A 22360-nucleotide genomic window follows, 5' to 3' on the forward strand; every position below is an offset into this window, starting at 1 on the left:
AAACCGGTGACCAGCCACACAGCCCATATGAAGCCAGGTGCGTCAGGGCGGGCGCCCTGTGGACCCTATGGACTTCGTAGAAACAGAGATAACAAAGGTAAGTTCTTACCATATCTCTTGTTTTCTACTTCAGGGTCCATAGGGGGTCCACAGGGTTGACCTTGGGGATGTCCCAAAGCAGTTCAACCAAGGGTGGGGACGCTCCTGTGCTGAGAGGAGAATCCGTCGCCAAAAAGGAAGCATCCTGAGAGGCAAAGGAAACCAATGCCTAGAACCTTAAAAAGGTGTGGACAGAAGACCACGTGGCCACCTAGTAAGGTAAAACAGCCGAGGCGCCACAGCGAGCCGCACACATGGCCCGAGAAAAAACAAGCATCAACAACAGGAAGGCCTACCCATGGGTAGGCCCCTGAGGAAGACCTACGAGGCCATCCAGCCAACATTTGGTTATAGGCCGGCCATCCTTTCCTGTGAAAACCAGAAATCTCAGACCACCAATAAGGAGTCCGATTTCCGTAAGGAACCTGAACGGATCACAAAAATCCAAAGAGGCCAGACCACAGTCAATGAGGCCACACCAGCCGAGAGGACTGGGGACAGAATGGCCGTACCATAAGTTCCAGAATAATATGGAACCTGAAAACCACTAAGAAGCAACACAGGGCGAGAGCAACTCCCACCCTGACATGATGCCCTCCAGAAGAGGGAGCCACATGAGAACGCTCCCAATTCAGACACTCTCCTGGTTGATATAAACACCCTGAGAGAAAGAGAGAGCCTAAGCAATAGACCATGTAATGGATATCACAACCAGCGGTTCCATTGACTGTCCCCGGAGGTAACGAAGAACCACTACTTACTCCCCAGGAGTCCCTAGGGAGGACAAATGGAGGCATAATCAAGAAAACACTCCAAAGGATGAACTGGATACCAGAGTGGAGCAATTCCATATCTTAACCATACTGACAGTGTAGAGATCCGCACTGTCAGGAAGACCAGGCCAAGTGTGAAACCCAAGCCAGCCGGAAGGAATGCCAGAATATCTGGAAATCCTGGACACCGGAGGATTGTATCGACAGGTACAATACCATAAGATTTATGGCTGCCACAGTTTGTGGTAGGTCCCAGCAAAAGCTGATCCATGTGCTCTAATCATTCCAACGATGACAAAGCCAGGGAAGCCGTAAGACCACTGTAAGGACACAGTCAAAGACAAACGACCCAGGTCCAAGGCAAAACCAAAGACCCTGAGACAACAGGTCCGGGCAGTGAAGCATCAGGGATGGAGTATCGATGTAGAGACTCCGAAGATCCAAGTACCCCTGACATCTGGGGCAATCAGGAGCCACCAGCAGGAAAGCATCTCCGTCTCGATTGAAAACACTTCCAAAGACCTTGAGGAAGAAGGGAGACCGGAGAACACAGGTACACAAAGTGGAAGGACCACTTCACCGACAAAGAGTCGCTGAAGGTTGCTTCAGAATCCCCAAAGCTGAACTGTAACACCATAGTGTGATAAAGTCAGAAGGCCATGAGGGTCACCTCAGGGGGGCCCCCCCTGCTCACCAGGAGATGAAACCTCTCTTGGGGAAGAGACTAGTCCCCGGGATGCACGTCGTGACGGCTGAGGACTCCCGCTTCCCAATGGAGAGCTCCTGAAATGAACGCTGCCGAGATGGTCGGGAGGAGACCCTCGGACTATGTCCGAATATGTGACATACCTGTCATTGCCACCCAACGAACAGTGTTGCTAAAAAGGAAGCCACTGTCCTGACCCTGTCGGACTGAACCTTTTCAGGTTCACCGGGAAACAAGAGTTATGCCAGAGTAAGTTAATTGACAGGGTGGAATCGACAGACGTCCAACTGCACTGAAAAGGATTCGATCCAGACACTGTCCATAGCAAAGAAAACCCTGGACGAGATGGCCATAGCCACCCGGACAGGGACCGACTTGCCTCCGGAGAGAGCATCATCGTTTGAACAGTTATCCGACAGAAAAAACTCATTCCATCTGGAGATGAGCCAATTATGGAAAGGCCTGGAATGGAACTGAGCCCATTCCACCATGCATCCCAGAGTGTAAAGACATCTGTCGACTGCGCAGACAACCATGTACTCCTAATGGAAGAGAGGAGATTCCGTCTTACGCCAGAAGAATTCTCAGATTCTGAGAATCCAGCAGGGATCCTAGATGAAGAATACCCAGAGAGGGATGCAGGGAGGACTTTTTCCCCGTTGATTAAACGTCTGCACCCTGAAGAAGCCACAGTCATCCTGACCTGGCCGTAAAGTACCCCGGTGATCCCGCTAAGAGCAGGAGGCCGTCCAGGTACAGGAGCATTGGGATATACTGAACAGAAGAACTGTCAGAAAATCCAAAACGCTGGTAAACCCCTGTGGGGCTGAGGACAGCCCCAACAGGCAGAGCCCGAAAAATTGTAAGTGTTGCTGTGATACAGCAAACCTCAGCCCATGCTGAGGAAAGGTCTCTGTAAGTACCCGTAGGCACGCGTCCTGTATATCCAGTGATACCATAAAGTCCCCAGGTTCCAAACATCGTATGATGGAGCATAGGGATTTCCTCCTGAGCCCAGGTAGCTTTAGGAACTGGTTCAGGGAATTGAGACAGAGAATAGGCCAAAGAGGACCATTCAGCCACCGCACCAGAAAGAAAGCAGAACAACCAGTCCCTCACTGAGATAGTGGGGATGGCCTAATTAGCTCCGCTTACCGCAACAACTGCATAGCTTTCTGGATCTGTAAGGCCCTTGTAAAGAGGGCGTACCCTCCTACCCACGTAGCCGCGGCAACTTGACACTAATACCGGGCGAACTGAGAAAATCGGTATCTCCCAGTTGTAGGCCTGTCCCGTCAGGCTGAAGAGATATCCGTAGGTTCAGAAGCAGGATCGGCTGGCAGTCCAGGCCTGCTCGGTACTGGATATGTCGGCCCTTGTAGATGCCGACAGTCTACGAAGAAACAGACCTTTAGGCTGACCCAGAGGACAAAAAAGACTTAACAGACTTAGTCTGAGGCCTTGTAGTGGGCATAGCTGAAAGCGGTAAACTTGTCGTTAGTAATACTGCCAATGTTACTACAATCTTGTCAAGGTCAGGACCAAACAATATCAACCCTAAAGATGGTATCTGCACCTCTGCATTCCCAGAGCGCAGCCATAGGGTATTACGGAGGATACAGTCGCAGCCGGAACTCTGAAAGTTAGGAGACTGGTATCCAATATAGGCATTTCCACCTATGACAACAGCATATATTACGTGAGCGACCAAATACATTTGAACCCCCGACGTGTTGGAGGGGAAAAAACGTTACAAATGCATCAACCCAATATGCAATAGTATTAACCAACCATGCTATAGCCATGGTAGGATGGGTAACAACTCCTGAAAGCAAGTATACTGATTTCAGGCAGAGTTACCACCTACGGATCCGAAGAATCCGACCACGCAGGAATGGGAGGCGTAGTAACGTCTGTAATCAGACGAGTAACACGCCCATCCCCCCCAGGAGGGGCTCGTGATGACCCTCAGGGAATTTGGGACAGGAGGCCAAACACTGTTGTAACACCTCCTATCTGGCAACAGCCAGAGTCCCGCTATGCGATCCACCCGCTAGTCAGCAACAGGGAACCCGAAGGCACGCAATACTGAGGGTGTATGATACAGGTGCAGGTCAACATTCACTCTAACCAGAATGGACCTGCTACCAGCCCTAAAGCAGGGATAATAATACCTGAAATAGGCTTCCCCCCGTGTAAGAGGGAAAGAGCCCCGAACAGTACCCAGTTCACGGCAGAGCCAACTGGGAAGTAACCACAGGGCGTCAACCACGCCAATTAGCGTTTCGTAGAAAACGACATCCACCCAGAGTGGCTGTTGTGGTAATCCCTGCAAGGGGAATGACAGACTATTGTGGCACCAGGGGGAATTCATATACTGCGAAAAACCCCTGCAGGGAGCGGTAGTCTGTGTCACAGGGGAAGAGTGCAAGAAGCTGCGAGATACCCTGAGATGAAAAGGGCAGTATGGTGAAGTAACCCCAAGTGAGGTACAACAATGGGGCCCGCCCGGCGATCCGCAATTGAGAGGATCCCGAGAAAACAAACCGCCCAAGGGGGTCGTGAAAGAGGCCAGCACCAGATGACGCCACATACAGAACCCTTTATGAGTCAAATCCTCCGCACTAACACCTGCAGCACATGACTTGCAGGATAGTAAAAATGGGTACAGTATAACGCTCTATCTCCTGGTCAGACATATCTGACCAATCTTGGCGGAAATATTAAGCAGCGCTATACTGGTCCTGACTGATGCCAAAAATTAGCTGCAGGGACCCATTTTCAGCGTATGCAACACACAGTTCCATCTAAAATATGGCAACGTGCAGCACGCAACAGTATGTGACAAACCACACAAATATTAACAAGTATATAAATGTGAGGTCTCAGAACCACCCTAAGTACAGCTGTATTAGGGCAGATAAAGAAAAGGGATAGATATACACTGACAGGTGAGAGAATAAAGTACAGTCAGCACTAGCATAAGTCACATACAATGCAGATATATACATATATACATAAACATGTCATATAATATACTGCACTATTACACTGCATTCAACTGCCCAGATTCAGTGTCTGGGAAGGCTACAGTGCTGTGTACACTGACCTGATGGTGAGGTACGCAGGGGGACTGGACTCACTGCCATCCTGAGAGATTTCTGCTGCACCACAGAGATAAAATGGCCGCTGGAGACCTCAGAAGAAGCGTGGCCCGCGGAGGAAGCAGCTCAGCGACGCCAGACTATGGATACTGAAAGGCGCGCTGAGCTGAGGGGAGGAGCCGCTGTAACAGGGAAGGCTGCCTCCCCTGGCCGGCTATTAACCCCCGGGACGCCGGCTCCCTGCACCGATCGTTAAGTCCCTGGTGGTCTAGTGGACACACGGGGTATGGGGGGCCCGCCGCCACTGCCGGCGCCTCCGGTCTGTCCCCTGAGACCGGAGGCACAGGACTGCATTTGAAATGCGCGGATCACCGCAAGCGGTGATCCGCGACCTTACCTGCTCCCCGTGGATCCGGCAGCAGTCCTGGGCGCCCACAGAGTCCGGCTAGTACAGACTCTGGGGTCCCGCTGAGATCCCCAGATCTGTACTGGCGTCTCAGCGCCAGCGGGGTGACGGAGCGGCAGCTTAGACGTCCTATGGACAGTCCGACGCTGCCGCTCTGAAGAGTCCAAAGTCCATGGAAAAAACTTTGTCCCTAAAAAAATAAAATAAGCTTAGGGGCTGCTAATCAGCTCCCCCTGCGCTAACGGTGACCCGACTCCGGCCGGGCACCAACTTAAACTGAGGTGCCTCTGGCTTGGGGGTGGGGTTATAGGGAGAGTGGACCCAGTGCATCCTGGGAGCTAAAAGCTTTAACTGCGTGGTGCCCGGATTTGGTTCCCAACCTATACCCTAAGGTCAACCCTGTGGACCCCCTATGGACCCTGAAGTAGAAACAGGAGAATACACCTGGCTGTGGTTACTAGGTACAGATACAGTAGAATACACCTGGCTGTGGTTATAGGTACAGATAATATGAGATATGGTAAGAACTTACCCTTGTTATCTCTATTTCTACGAAGTCCATAGGGTTCCACAGGATACCTTGGGGTATAGGTGTGACGTCAGTCGCAGGGCACCAAAGAGTTAAGCTTTCAGCCTCCCAGGATGCACTAGGTCCCCCTCCTATACCCCGCCCCCGGGCCAAGGCACCTCAGTTAGTTACCAAGCCATAGGCCGGAGGAGGAGAAGGAAGAGAGAGAACAAAGATCTGGACACATACAAGAATCACATTCTCACCAGAGGGAGACGGAAAACCGGTGACCAGAGCAAAGCCCATCTGCAGCACAGGTGCGACAGGGCGGGAGTCCTGTGGAACCCTATGGACTTCGTAGAAATAGAGATAACAAGGGTAAGTTCTTACCATATCTCATATTTTCTACTTCAGGGTCCATAGGGTATCCACAGGATACCTTGGGGATGTCCCAAAGCAGTATCCTTTAAGGGTGGGGACGCTCCTGTGCAGAAAGGAGAATCCGCCGCCCGAAGGAAGCATCCTGAGAGGCGAAGGTGTCAAACCTGTAATACCTCACGAAGGTATGGACAGAAGACCACGTAGCAGCCTTGCAGATCTGAACTGCCGAGGCACCACGTCGAGCTGCCCACGAAGGACCCACAGACCTAGTGGAATGAGCCTTCAGAGAAGGAGGGACCGGTAGGCCTTCATGAAGATAAGCTTCAGAAATAGCCATACGGATCCAGGCTGCCAAAGTTTGCTTTGAAGCAGGCCAACCCTTTTTACAGAAGCCATAGAGGACAACAAAGCGTCCGACTTCCTAAACAAAGAAGTGCGGTCAACATAAGTCCTTAAGGCCCGCACAACATCCAAAGAGGCCTCACCCACGGAAAGACCCGGTGAGTTAAAGGCCGGAACAACTATTTCCTCGTTAACATGAAACTGGGAAACAACTTTGGGAAGAAACTCGGGCCGAGTGCGGAGCACTGCCCTGTTCCCATGAAAAACCAAGAAAGGGGGTCTACAAGAAAGAGCCCCTAACTCAGAAACACGTCTGGCTGAAGCAACGGCCAGAAGGAAAACAGTCTTAGCTGTTAGCCATTTAATATCCACTGAGCCCAGTGGTTCAAACGGCGGTCCTTGGAGAGCCCTCAGGACCACAGCCAAATCCCAAGGCGCCACAGGTGGAACAAAGGGCGGCTGAATACGGAGAACACCTTGCATAAAGGTGCGCACATCCGGGATTGTAGCAATCCTACGGTGAAACCAGACAGATAGGGCCGAAACCTGTACCTTCAAAGAAGCAAGGCGAAGCCCATGATCTAGTCCCGCTTGCAGGAAGGCGAGAATCCGAGACAGACGAAACTCCCGCGGTGCATAACCTCTCGGTCGACACCACTGGAAGAACGTATGCCACACGCGATGGTATATCCTCGCGGAAGACGGTTTCCGAGCTCGTAACATGGTACGCACCACAGAGCTGGAAAACCCCCAGGACCTCAGCATGGCCGTCTCAACAGCCACGCCGCCAAAGACAGCCGAGTCAGGTCCGGGTGAAGACAAGGACCCTGAGACAGAAGGTCCGGTCGTAGCGGCAACCGCAGAGGACTGTCCACGGACAGACCCTGAAGGTCTGAGAACCAGTGCCGTCTGGGCCACGCGGGAGCTATCAACAGGAGCGTCCCTCCTTCCTGTTTGAATTTCCGGATTACCCGTGGAAGAAGGGAGACCGGAGGGAACAGGTATGCGAACCTGAACGTCCACCGGACGGACAGAGCATCCACCAGAGACGCCCCTTCGTCTCTTGTGCGAGACCCGTACACCGGCAACTTGTTGTTGTGCCGGGACGCCATGAGGTCGATTTCTGGAAGACCCCACCTGTCCACCAGTAGTTGAAAAACGTCCGGGTGCAGGGACCATTCCCCTGGATGAACGTCCTGGCGACTTAGAAAGTCCGCCTCCCAATTTAGCACTCCCGGGATGAAGACCGCTGATATGGCCGGAAGATTGCGCTCCGCCCAAACCAGGATCCGAGAGACCTCTACGAGAGCCGCCCGACTGCGAGTTCCTCCTTGCCTGTTTATGTAGGCCACGGTGGTAGCATTGTCCGACTGGACCTGCACCGGGTGACCCTGGAGAAACCGCTGTGCCTGCAGGAGAGCATTGAAGACCGCACGGAGTTCCAAGATATTTATTGGAAGCTCCGCTTCTGTCGGTGTCCACCTGCCCTGGAACAAGTGTGGACCCGAAACTGCTCCCCAGCCCCGAAGACTGGCGTCCGTTGTCAACAGGACCCAATTTGGAACCCAGAACGGACGTCCCTTGTTGAGGTGGGTCGTCTTTAACCACCACGCAAGGGACAGGCGAACCTCCGGGGTGAGCACAATCGTCTGGAATTCAGAGACTGAGGCAGCCCGTTCCACTTGGACAGGATCAGGTGCTGCAGAGGTCTGGAGTGAAACTGGGCGTATTCCACCATGTCGAACACCGACACCATGGAGCCCAGTAACCTCATCGCCGAGTGTAAGGACACCCGGCGGCTGTGCAGACAACTGCGCACCCTTGACTGTAAAGCAGAGATCTTGTCCTCCGTCACGAAGATCCTTTGCTGTCCCGAGTCCAATAAGGCTCCAAGATGCAGAATCCTCCGAGACGGGATTAGAGTGGACTTCTGCCAGTTGATTAGCCAGCCGTGCCGTTGCAGCAGTGCAATGGTCAGGTCCAAGTGGTGTAACAGGAGCTCTGGAGATCCTGCCACCAATAACAGGTCGTCCAAGTACGGCAACATGCGGACTCCTTGCAGCCGCAGAGAAGCCGCCATGACCGCCATAGCGTCCTGTATGTCCAATGACACCATGTAGTCCCCAGGTTCCAGCGCCAGAATGATGGACCGTAGGGTCTCCATCCGAAACTTCGGGACCCGCAAAGACTTGTTGAGTGCTTTGAGGTTGAGAATCGGACGATATGACCCATTGGGTTTCTGTACCAAAAATAGATTTGAATAGAAACCCTGGCCCCTCTGGGAGAATGGAACAGGCATTATAACTCCAGCCTGGAGCATAGTGTGCAATACCTTCCGCAGCTCCGTAGCCTTGTTCCGGTCTGATGGTAGACCCGTGGTGAAGAATCGAGCCGGGGGTCTGTGCCGGAAGGAGAGGGCGTACCCGTGAGAGACCACCTCCAGAACCCAAGTGTCTGTCGTAGTGAACGACCAACACCGGGAGAACTGCAGCAGGCGGCCTCCCACCCTGGGATCCCCCAAGGGGAGACCCGGACCGTCAGGCCGCAGGCTTGTCATCTGGCTTGGGGGCCGGACGTCTGGTACTCCATGCCTGTTTCCGGGGCTTGACCGATTTCTTAGGGCCAGCCTGTCGAGGAAACGACTGTGGTTTGGGCCTGCCCTGGGCCCTAGATGACCGAAAGGACGATGGTCCAGAACCAGAAGGAGCAGCGGCCGACGGGAGACAAGCAGATTTGGCTGCCGCCAGCGTGGCCACAATCTTATCCAGATCCGGACCGAAGAGAACTTCTCCGGTAAACGGCAACGCTTCCAGACCTTTCTTGGATCTGCGTCCGCCTTCCAGGATCGCAGCCACAAGGTGCGACGAGCAGCTACCGCTGCTGAAGAAATTCTAGACACCAGAGTACTAATGTCTAGAGCCGCCTCGTTGATGTAGGTGGCCGAATCACGGAGATTGCCAATCAACTCCGCCTGTTCGGCCGGACAGTCGGATTCAAAAGAAGCCTCTAATGAATCCGCCCAGCGCTCCATCGCTCTGGCAACCCAGCAAATGGCCATAGCCGGCCGTGCTGCCTCCCCTGCAAGGGAATAAGCGGACTTCAGGCAGATTTCTACCTTGCGGTCCGTAGCATCCTTAAGGGAGGACATGGATGGCATCGGCAATGTGGCACTACGGACAAGACGGGTCACGTGAGAATCCACCTGTGGAGGGGATTCACACTTAGCAAAATAATTATCCGCGAACGGATAAGCCACCGCCAGGCGTCTCTGCGGCTGGTATCTTTTGCCAGGTTGTTTCCACGCCTCCTCTAAATGGTCCACCAACTGACCCGAAAGAGGAAAGACTGTGGCATCGCCCTTCACATCTTTGAAAAAGGCATACTTAGATTTAGCCGCTGGGGGAACTTCGTCCTCAATCACCAAGGCTGTGCGGACCGCCCGAATAAGTCCAGGAATATATACTTTGGACTTAGCATCAGCGTCCTTAGTATGGAAAGGTTCCTGATCGTAAGGATCCAGAATCTCCCCATCATCAGACGTCCCTTCGTCATCCTCATAAGGAGCGGACAGAGACGCCACCGGCCTTTTATGAGGCCGCATCACAGACTCCCCTTGCAACACATCCGACAAGTGCTGTACAGAACTCGTCAGGGAGTTAACCCACGCTGGCTCCTGAGAACCCGGGAGCGGGGAAATAGGGAGACTGTGGGGTACCACCAATTGTCGTGGGAACCCCTGCATGGGTGACGACACCACAGACTGCTGGGACAAACCCATCGGAGTAAACGCGGGCTGCGGAGCTAACTGGCCCACTAAAGCTGTTAACGCCTGAGCGAAACAAGCCCAGGGCGGCTCCTGTACCGGTGCTGTAACCGTAATAGGCCGCGCCATGGACAAACACTGCCGGCAAAGGCCCTCCGCGCTACCCTCCCCCTCCGCTAACGGTACTTTGCACGTGGTACACTGTAGCCGGAGGGGAAAATCACTTTCAGACATGATGGCACCACGTATGTGACCTCTCTCACCAATTAAGTATTAAATAGGCGAGAGACCACCCTGCAGCACCGCACCGCAAGGGCTTTAGCAGAAAGAACAGGGACAGTAATAAAGCTGACAGTTTAGAGAAGAAAAGTTACAGGCAGCAGCGCTAGCACAGTCACATACAATGCAGAGAAATAACAATTCCTGCACTAACAGCGCTGATCACTCAACTACACAGACACAGGGCCTGGTAGGACACAGCGCTGCATACACAGACCTGAGCCACAGCGGAGGAGAGGTATGCGGGGGGACCCAGACCACGATGCTTCCTTCCAGACTTCCAGCAGCGTTCACCATGCGTTGCAGAGAAGATGGCCGCCGAGGAGCAGAGAGAAGCTGGCCTGGGGGAGGAGCGCTGACACAGGACCAGTCAGCACAGTGCAGAGAGGGCTGTGTGCAGCGGGGGAGGCGCCGGCTGTGAGACAGGGAAGGCGCGCTCCCCTGGCATGCATTTAACCCCTGGGACGCCGCAGCGCTACCGCTCTGCTGCGGTCCGCTGTCCCAGCGGGTAGTGGAAGCGCAGGTTGGTCGCCTGGCTCCACGCTGCAGCCAGTCCCCAGGGAGCCCCCTGCCTGGGGACTTAGGACCATGTGATCAGCGGGGACCCACCGCGGGACCCCGCTGCTTACCTCTGTCCCCCTTGAATCCGGCCATGGTCCGGAGCATCTGGGGTCACCGCTAGCTGTGACCCCAGACGCCCACCAGCATCCCCGGATCAGTACCGGCGTTCTGGTACCGGCGGGGTGTAGGGAAGACAGCATGGACGTCAGGACTGACTGTCCATGCTGTTCATCCAGATGTGCAGCCACAGCTGCATGAAGAAAAAGCTTCAGGGGCTCTTCTAGCCCCCACTCCAACAGGTGCACCCGACTCCGGCCGGGCACCAAACTAAACTGAGGTGCCTTGGCCCGGGGGCGGGGTATAGGAGGGGGACCTAGTGCATCCTGGGAGGCTGAAAGCTTAACTCTTTGGTGCCCTGCGACTGACGTCACACCTATACCCCAAGGTATCCTGTGGATACCCTATGGACCCTGAAGTAGAAACAGGAGAATACACCTGGCTGTGGTTACTAGGTACAGATACAGTAGAATACACCTGGCTGTGGTTACTAGGTATAGATACAGGAAAATGCACCTGGCTGTGGTTATAGGAACTGATACAGGAGAATACACCTGGCTGTGGTTACTAGGTACAGATACAGTAGAATACACCTGGCTGTGGTTACTAGGTACAGATACAGTAGAATGCATCTGGCTGTGGTTATAGGTACAGATACAGGAGAATACACCTGGCTGTAGTTATAGGTACAGAGAACACTGCTGGGAAGATCTATTCACCTTCTCATAGTCTGTTGGAGTTCCAAAATGCACCGTCCTGGTGACATCCGTTGTACCATCCCTTTGAATAGATAAAAATAAATAGGGATAAGAATCAGAATTTATTGCACAAACCCGGCTAACATTATAAAGGGGTTTATCACCCGAGCTATACAACTCAACTGCACTAAAAACGTACTTTTGAGTGGAATTAAGTGATCTCAAATAAAAACAAAGGCCCTCATTCAGAGCCGGACGCTCTGAGAAGAGCGCACGCTCTGAATGAGGGCCGTCCTCCATAATTATGGAGCGTCCTCCTGGACGCTCGTATAGCTGTGGTTCACCACCCACAGCCTATACAAGCGTGCAGGTTGATGGCCACGATGGTCTTGACCATCGCCACTGCGAGCCGGAGCCTGCGGTTGAGTTTCTCAACCGCAAGGCCCGGAGTGATTTTGGCTCTATCAGAGCCAGAGCCAAAATCACTCCCACTGACATCACTAGTGATGTCAGTGGGCCGGCTTCTGACGGTAGGCGTTCCCTTGGGAACGCCCCCATCTGGGAGGAACCAAATGGGGCGTGCTGTCAATCAACATCGACAGCACGCCCCCTTTGATCAGACACAACGAGCGAAGGAAAGTCCTTCGCTCGTCGCGTCTGGCGCATGCGCACGACGGAGCTCCCTCCGTCGCGCGCATGCGCAGTGCACACCATCGACCCACTTGTGAGCGGACAGCCGCTTGCGAGTGTGTCTGAATCAGGCCCAAAGTCTTACCAAAAGTGTCGGCCTGGTACTTTAGCAGAACCCGCTATACATCTACCTGTAGCGAGAGATCCTGTCCTTTTGAGCAGGTCTGGTTTAGGCGGTGAAACTCCTTTCACATTGACAACACTGAACGAGGCCTGCTGAAGTGGGAGGGTGGATCTCTTGAATGACCGTTAATCTTCTTGCTAGGTTCATAATTTGCTGGTAGGAAAAACTCATATTTTTACGTCACTTAAATCTACCCTAAACTAATTCAACTAATGTTTCATTTGGGACGAAGCTCATGTAATGATCGCTATAATTGACAGAGATTGCCGTGAGCGGTTTCTATAATAGAGGGGCATTGGTACTGTACGGGAAAGCAATTTCTCATGCCAAATTTTTTTTCCCTGCTATTCACCACTGAAAATATTGACACTAATGAAACACAGGGGAAGCAGGGGGTCCCCCTAACAGAAGCCCTTATCCCGCCCTCACTGTGCGTAGCGGACAACCTGCTCTGTGTTACCGGTGCGTAGGCTGCCCCAATCCACACGCAGAGCCGGTTCCCTTACTTGTACTGAGCGCCGGAGTCCAAGAGGAAAATCTCATTTACACTCAACTTTCTGTCGGTCTCAGGAACTGGCCTGGAGAAGAACAAACAAGAAACAGCAGCTTTATAGGAGACCTGTGACCTTAAACAGAAAGAAAAATAACATTTCACACAGTACATGTGGGATAAACTACCCGGAGAGCCGTACTTATAATGGATGATCGCTCCGTTGGGTCCTATACTTGAAATTGAAGGAAAACTGAGCTCAACAAAATCGTCTTGTTGGCTGAAATACACAAAATAACACGTTTACTCCTCAGAAGGGAACATTGATACATTGCATGCATACCGATTTACCATAATAGTTGCAGGAACACAGAAATGATAAATAATGTACCCAATATTGTTAGGCTTTTACCTGCGGAACACCTCGGCTTTATCGGCAGCGGATATTTCTGTAACTGTGTCACTGCGGATCTGCGACGGGAAAGAAATGTATTATTATATAATGCAGCAAAGGCTGTGTGTCTAGCGTAGACTCAAAAGAGAGAGTTGCGGGAAGACCAAACCTGTACCTCCCCTGACAGCTCTCACTGGCTGCCTGCTAGACACAGCCTCACTTCTACCCCAGCCAGCTCTCCCCCACAACCTCAACACCCCTTGCGGCCCTGCCTACAAACCCCCTTGAGCGACGGGAGACACACAGTTGGAGACATGAGGCTGGAGAGGACACAGACGGATAGTGCTGGAGGGACACAGCGGGGATGAAACTTAAAAGGCAGAAACACTAAGCAGTGGCCCAGGAAATTGATTGGTCAAAAATACTAGTGATTACATAATAATCTGTAACGCAAAGAAGCCGAGTTCCAATGATAAGAACTAAAAGATTTCCTAGAAAAGTTAGGTGAAAAATAAATAACTGTTTATAGGATTCTCCACTTTCCTTGTCCTCACTGACCGGCACTTAGGAACCGAGGATTTTTATTTTTATTTGCTTTGTGTGTGTTTAACGCATCATATGACGCAATCCATTACTAGATATGATGCAGGGAGTTTTCTCACTGTTGCATCCTTTATGCTTTTACTGGTTTATGCACCATTTGTGTTTGCTCCTGGTTAATGTTGCATTTTTCTTCCCTTTATATCCTATGGAAGACCGAATGCTTTATTTTGGCCAGTTCTTTATACATTTGGGGGCTGATGCGGAGTTTATTGTACTACCCATGTATGGAGCGTGTCTTGTACATTTTCGCCCTGCGCTTGATCCGGACCTGGTAACACGCAGTCTCGGGGGACGGAGAAACGTACACATTGCAGCTACATCTATGACAGAAGAGGCGATAACGGGGCAAGTTCAGTGAAGGCGTAGGAACTGCGGGCTATGTATAATTGGACGCACGTGAATATACACCTAGATAGAGGAGTATCTGTTGCACAGAGTATAGGGTAGGTGAAGTGCACATGGATGACAGCGAATAGCAGCAGACCAGACGCACACGTAGGAGGGCGGTCGCATCACAAGACGCCTGTAACTTGGCAAGCAGGAGAAAGTATTCATTTGTCCCGCGCACACAGTTTTGGAGCCATATATGTGCCATTAACGCTGCATCAGGCTATTTGTGTGCAGATTGAACATACTGTAGGGTCCACCTGTTTTTATATTTTACAATAATAGTTGAAACAAAAATGCAGAAACATATTCAGAGTCTGCCTGCGCTATACCTGCCCCAACATACAGAGGGGAAACACGGTGGGACAAAAGACATCCTGTAAACCGTCATATGCATTTTGTAAGGGCATCTGTACGTCGCAGGTCTTACACAGCGCCTGATCAACTTCTTAAATTATATATATCATAAAATGCCGAGCCTGACGTAGAGCCTCATTGCAATGTACAACAGCAGAACTGCCCCCAGTCTTATGATCGTACAGTGTGTGTTGCTTTCGTACCTAACACCTAGTCACTGCGTTCTCAGCGCAAGAAACGGGGTTCTGTGATTCGCTCTGGAAAAAGGGCCACGTGTGCTGAACACGTTATCAATACTATGGGGGGTATTCAATTAGAGGCGAAATGGATAGATTACGCCGTCGTTGCCCAATATCAGCCGCGATTGGGCGATTTTACGGCCGATTTCACCGACGACAGGCGAAAAAACGTTTTTTTCGCCTAAAAACTGGAGAAAACTTTTCTCCAGTCTAGGGCAGGCGAAAAAAATTAGCAAAATCCGTATTTGTGTGTAAAAATGTGGGGACTTCTTACAGAACCCTTTGGACAGCCCCCCAATGATACTGTAGCGGGGAAAAAAAAATTTAAGTTGCGTACTTTGGCGAAAAACAACCGCTGAAATTCCGTGAAAAATGCGTTTAACGTATTGGGTCTGGTATTTTGGAGGACCATTAGGATGCGCCAAGTGTTTTAAACATCGCATGTGGCTAGCGCAGGCGTTTGTTTTAAACCGCTTAAAAACGCCTGCGCCAGCCACGTGCAATGTTTAAAACACTTGGCGCATCTTTATGGCCCTCCGAAATACCAGACCTAATACGTTAAAACGCATTTTTCACGAAAAAAAAACATTTTGACCGGAATTTCAGCGGTCGTTTGTCGCCAAAGTACGCAACTTACTAAATTTTTTTTCCCTAAAGTTTCATCAGGGGTCTGTCCAAAGGGTTCTGTAAGAAAACCCCACATTTTTACCCAAAAATAGGGATTTTGCTAATTTTTTCCCATTTCTCAAAAATGGAGAAAAGTTTTCTCCATAATTCCATAAAAAAAATCGGAGAAAAATGATCGCCATTGCAATAATATCGCCGCTAATTGAATACCGCCCTATGTATTAATATTCCTGTCACTATCTGACCTCAGCGTGTATATTTCTTGGTTGGATGTGGCTATATAATTACAATAGATTGCTTGGCGAGAACAATCCCTACATCAGATTTGGCTTCTACAATGTAGTAAAGCAGATAAGATACGACTTAGAGACAGATCCCCTTTTTTAGACCATTGCAGTTGTAATACTACAGCCACGAAGTGCCACTCTCCCCATCATCCTTGTTTTATAAAGCACCAACATATACCACAGCGCTGAACAAGCCGGCATGGCTCAAATAAGCTCAGCGAGGGCGAAATAACCTGCGACTCTGAGGTCACGTGATCAAACAGAGCCAATTGTACAGTGTGCTGGCAGTTTCATGATGTCACAAGTTGATTCTCAGGAGAGTAACGAGCATGTCCCTGCCAGTACGGGAGCTGTCTATATTCTCATTAATATTCATATAGAGACCAAACGATGGCTGATTGCATGTAAGATGTCAATGACTGTGTATTCAGAGTCTTACCCGGTTCATTGCCCTGTAATCCCAGACACTGACAGACTGTTATCGGGTTTCCTTCTCAGCGTGTACAGTGCTATAAAGGACAACCCCACGTATAGGGGACATATACTCTCTTTATTTAATTTCATATCCTCCAATGGATAAGAAGAACATTTGTGAAACTTGTCTATTCATTTTTGCTGGCTTAAGAGGGGTATCCACTTAGCGATTTTTATGAACGATAACGATCGTTCAATCGTTTGCAAATCGTTGGCAGAAGTGTCTAAAACGACCAGCAATGTGCGTGCCCGCTGGTCGTTTAGACATCTATCATCTTTCCAACAGGCTGGTCCACCTGACGATAACGTCAGCTTCAGCATGTTTCCAGATGATTGATGAGCCTGCACTGAACGACAGCTCGTTCAGTGCAGGCTCATCATACGACTGACAAACAACTGAACGATTACAATGTCGTAATCGTACGGTCGTTTTCAGATCTTGTAGTGGATACCCGCTTTTACTCTAAGCTCTAGTGACAAAGTGCAAATACGCCCCATTAGGTAATGACATTACCCAAAAACACCTTCTAAAAAGATTCCCCGTCTAATCGCCAGCGCTGTAACGCTCGTTAGTGTTTTTACCTCTTTTTCCAGCCAGTTGAAAAATTCACAAAGAGCCACAGCGTCCTTTACCTGCGGGAGAACAGGGGTCACAGTGTTAGAGATTACAGCGCCAGACACAGAACTGCTCAATGATCAACAGCGTCAACAGGGTATACGTAATGAGACCACTGCAGCAAACGCACATAGAACCCCACATAGAAGAGGATATATGTAATGAGACCACTGCAGCAAACGCACATAGAACCCCACATAGAACCCCACATAGAAGAGGGTATATATAATGAGACCACGGCAGCAAACGCACATAGAACCCCACATAGAAGAGAATATATGTAATGAGACCACTGCAGCAAACACACATAGAACCCCACACAGAAGAGGGTATATGTAATGAGACCACTGCAGCAAACGCACATAGAACCCCACATAGAAGAGGGTATATGTAATGAGACCACTGCAGCAAACGCACATAGAACCCCACATAGAAGAGAATATATGTAATGAGACCACTGCAGCAAACGCACATAGCACCCCACATAGAACCCCACATAGAAGAGAATATATGTAATGTGACCACTGCAGCAAACGCACATAGCACCCCACATAGCAGAGGATATATGTAATGAGACCACTGCAAACGCACATAGAATCCCACATAGGAGAGGATATATGTAATGAGACCACTGCAGCAAACGCACATAGAACCGCACATAGGAGAGGATATATGTAATGAGACCACTGCAGCAAACGCACATAGAACCCCACATAGAAGAGGATATATGTAATGAGACCACTGCAGCAAACGCACATAGAACCCCACATAGAAGAGGATATATGTAATGAGACCACTGCAGCAAACACACATAGAACCCCACACAGAAGAGGGTATATGTAATGAGACCACTGCAGCAAACACACATAGAACCCCACATAGCAGAGGATATATGTAATGAGACCACTGCAGCAAACACACATAGAAGAGGATATATGTAATGAGACCACTGCAGCAAACGCACATAGAACCCCACATAGAAGAGGATATATGTAATGAGACCACTGCAGCAAACGCACATAGAACCCCACATAGAACCCCACATAGAAGAGAATATATGTAATGAGACCACTGCAGCAAACGCACATAGAACCCCACATAGAACCCCACATAGAAGAGAATATATGTAATGAGACCACTGCAGCAAACGCACATAGAACCCCACATAGAAGAGAATATATGTAATGAGACCACTGCAGCAAACACACATAGAACCCCACATAGAAGAGGGTATATGTAATGAGACCACTGCAGCAAACGCACATAGAACCCCACATAGAAGAGGGTATATGTAATAAGACCACTGCAGCAAACGCACATAGAACCCCACATAGAAGAGAATATATGTAATGAGACCACTGCAGCAAACGCACATAGCACCCCACATAGAACCCCACATAGAAGAGAATATATGTAATGTGACCACTGCAGCAAACGCACATAGCACCCCACATAGCAGAGGATATATGTAATGAGACCACTGCAAACGCACATAGAATCCCACATAGAAGGATATATGTAATGAGACCACTGCAGCAAACGCACATAGAACCGCACATAGGAGAGGATATATGTAATGAGACCACTGCAGCAAACGCACATAGAACCCCACATAGAAGAGGATATATGTAATGAGACCACTGCAGCAAACGCACATAGAACCCCACATAGAAGAGGATATATGTAATGAGACCACTGCAGCAAACACACATAGAACCCCACACAGAAGAGGGTATATGTAATGAGACCACTGCAGCAAACACACATAGAACCCCACATAGCAGAGGATATATGTAATGAGACCACTGCAGCAAACACACATAGAAGAGGATATATGTAATGAGACCACTGCAGCAAACGCACATAGAACCCCACATAGAAGAGGATATATGTAATGAGACCACTGCAGCAAACGCACATAGAACCCCACATAGAACCCCACATAGAAGAGAATATATGTAATGAGACCACTGCAGCAAACGCACATAGAACCCCACATAGAACCCCACATAGAAGAGAATATATGTAATGAGACCACTGCAGCAAACGCACATAGAACCCCACATAGAAGAGAATATATGTAATGAGACCACTGCAGCAAACACACATAGAACCCCACATAGAAGAGGGTATATGTAATGAGACCACTGCAGCAAACGCACATAGAACCCCACATAGAAGAGGGTATATGTAATGAGACCACTGCAGCAAACGCACATAGAACCCCACATAGAAGAGAATATATGTAATGAGACCACTGCAGCAAACGCACATAGCACCCCACATAGAACCCCACATAGAAGAGAATATATGTAATGTGACCACTGCAGCAAACGCACATAGCACCCCACATAGCAGAGGATATATGTAATGAGACCACTGCAAACGCACATAGAATCCCACATAGAAGGATATATGTAATGAGACCACTGCAGCAAACGCACATAGAACCGCACATAGGAGAGGATATATGTAATGAGACCACTGCAGCAAACGCACATAGAACCTCACATAGAAGAGGATATATGTAATGAGACCACTGCAGCAAACGCACATAGAACCCCACATAGAAGAGGATATATGTAATGAGACCACTGCAGCAAACACACATAGAACCCCACACAGAAGAGGGTATATGTAATGAGACCACTGCAGCAAACACACATAGAACCCCACATAGCAGAGGATATATGTAATGAGACCACTGCAGCAAACACACATAGAAGAGGATATATGTAATGAGACCACTGCAGCAAACGCACATAGCACCCCACATAGCAGAGGATATATGTAATGAGACCACTGCAAACGCACATAGAATCCCACATAGAAGGATATATGTAATGAGACCACTGCAGCAAACGCACATAGAACCCCACATAGAAGAGGATATATGTAATGAGACCACTGCAGCAAACGCACATAAAACCCCACACAGAAGAGGGTATATGTAATGAGAGCACTGCAGCAAACACACATAGAACCCCACATAGCAGAGGATATATGTAATGAGACCACTGCTAAACGCACATAGAACCCCACATAGAAGAGGATATATGTAATGAGACCACTGCAGCAAACACACATAGAACCCCACATAGAAGAGGATATATGTAATGAGACCACTGCAGCAAACACACATAGAACCCCACATAGAAGAGGATATATGTAATGAGACCACTGCAGTAAACGCACATAGAACCCCACATAGCAGAGGATATATGTAATGAGACCACTGCAGCAAACGCACATAGAACCCCACATATCAGAGGATATATGTAATGAGACCACTGCAGCAAACGCACATAGACCCAACATAGAAGAGGGTATATGTAATGAGACCACTGCAAACGCACATAGAACCCCACATAGAAGAGGATATATGTAATTAGACCACTGCAGCAAACGCACATAGACCCAACATAGAAGAGGGTATATGTAATGAGACCACTGCAAACGCACATAGAACCCCACATAGAAGAGGATATATGTAATTAGACCACTGCAGCAAACGCACATAGACCCAACATAGAAGAGGATATATGTAATGAGACCACTGCAGCAAACGCACATAGAACCCCACATAGAAGAGAATATATGTAATGAGACCACTGCAAACGCACATAGAATCCCACATAGAAGAGGATATATGTAATGAGACCACTGCAGCAAACACACATAGAACCCCACATAGAAGAGGATATATGTAATGAGATCACTGCAGCAAACACACATAGAACCCCACATAGAAGAGGGTATATGTAATGAGACCACTGCAGCAAACGCACATAGAACCCCACATAGAAGAGAATATATGTAATGAGACCACTGCAGCAAACACACACAGACCCCACATAGAAGAGGATATATGTAATGAGACCACTGCAGCAAACGCACATAGAACCCCACATAGCAGAGGATATATGTAATGAGACCACTGCAGCAAACACACATAGAACCCCACATAGAAGAGGGTATATGTAATGAGACCACTGCAGCAAACGCACATAGCACCCCACATAGAACCCCACATAGAAGAGAATATATGTAATGTGACCACTGCAGCAAACGCACATAGCACCCCACATAGCAGAGGATATATGTAATGAGACCACTGCAAACGCACATAGAATCCCACATAGGAGAGGATATATGTAATGAGACCACTGCAGCAAACGCACATAGAACCGCACATAGGAGAGGATATATGTAATGAGACCACTGCAGCAAACGCACATAGAACCCCACATAGAAGAGGATATATGTAATGAGACCACTGCAGCAAACGCACATAGAACCCCACATAGAAGAGGATATATGTAATGAGACCACTGCAGCAAACACACATAGAACCCCACACAGAAGAGGGTATATGTAATGAGACCACTGCAGCAAACACACATAGAACCCCACATAGCAGAGGATATATGTAATGAGACCACTGCAGCAAACACACATAGAAGAGGATATATGTAATGAGACCACTGCAGCAAACGCACATAGAACCCCACATAGAAGAGGATATATGTAATGAGACCACTGCAGCAAACGCACATAGAACCCCACATAGAACCCCACATAGAAGAGAATATATGTAATGAGACCACTGCAGCAAACGCACATAGAACCCCACATAGAACCCCACATAGAAGAGAATATATGTAATGAGACCACTGCAGCAAACGCACATAGAACCCCACATAGAAGAGAATATATGTAATGAGACCACTGCAGCAAACACACATAGAACCCCACATAGAAGAGGGTATATGTAATGAGACCACTGCAGCAAACGCACATAGAACCCCACATAGAAGAGGGTATATGTAATAAGACCACTGCAGCAAACGCACATAGAACCCCACATAGAAGAGAATATATGTAATGAGACCACTGCAGCAAACGCACATAGCACCCCACATAGAACCCCACATAGAAGAGAATATATGTAATGTGACCACTGCAGCAAACGCACATAGCACCCCACATAGCAGAGGATATATGTAATGAGACCACTGCAAACGCACATAGAATCCCACATAGAAGGATATATGTAATGAGACCACTGCAGCAAACGCACATAGAACCGCACATAGGAGAGGATATATGTAATGAGACCACTGCAGCAAACGCACATAGAACCCCACATAGAAGAGGATATATGTAATGAGACCACTGCAGCAAACGCACATAGAACCCCACATAGAAGAGGATATATGTAATGAGACCACTGCAGCAAACACACATAGAACCCCACACAGAAGAGGGTATATGTAATGAGACCACTGCAGCAAACACACATAGAACCCCACATAGCAGAGGATATATGTAATGAGACCACTGCAGCAAACACACATAGAAGAGGATATATGTAATGAGACCACTGCAGCAAACG

General features: G+C 49.2%; 1 protein-coding gene across 3 annotated transcripts in view; it reads right to left on the minus strand.

Moving 5' to 3' along the window:
- Window positions 1-22360, minus strand: part of XPNPEP1 (X-prolyl aminopeptidase 1) — a 79248-nt gene that overhangs the window by 15926 nt on the left and 40962 nt on the right. For all 3 annotated transcript variants that reach the window (XM_088464510.1, XM_088464499.1, XM_088464504.1), the window contains exons 11-15: window positions 16932-16982; window positions 13394-13452; window positions 13184-13261; window positions 12998-13069; window positions 11699-11759 (exon numbers count right to left, since the gene is read on the minus strand). In XM_088464510.1, the coding sequence (XP_088320636.1) occupies window positions 11699-11759; window positions 12998-13069; window positions 13184-13261; window positions 13394-13452; window positions 16932-16982 (321 nt within the window). The remainder of the gene's footprint in view (window positions 1-11698; window positions 11760-12997; window positions 13070-13183; window positions 13262-13393; window positions 13453-16931; window positions 16983-22360) is intronic.

The sequence above is a fragment of the Taudactylus pleione genome, unplaced genomic scaffold (genome assembly GCF_031769625.1).
Source record: "Taudactylus pleione unplaced genomic scaffold, aTauple2 ptg000008l, whole genome shotgun sequence".
Classification (NCBI taxonomy): Eukaryota; Metazoa; Chordata; class Amphibia; order Anura; family Myobatrachidae; genus Taudactylus; species Taudactylus pleione.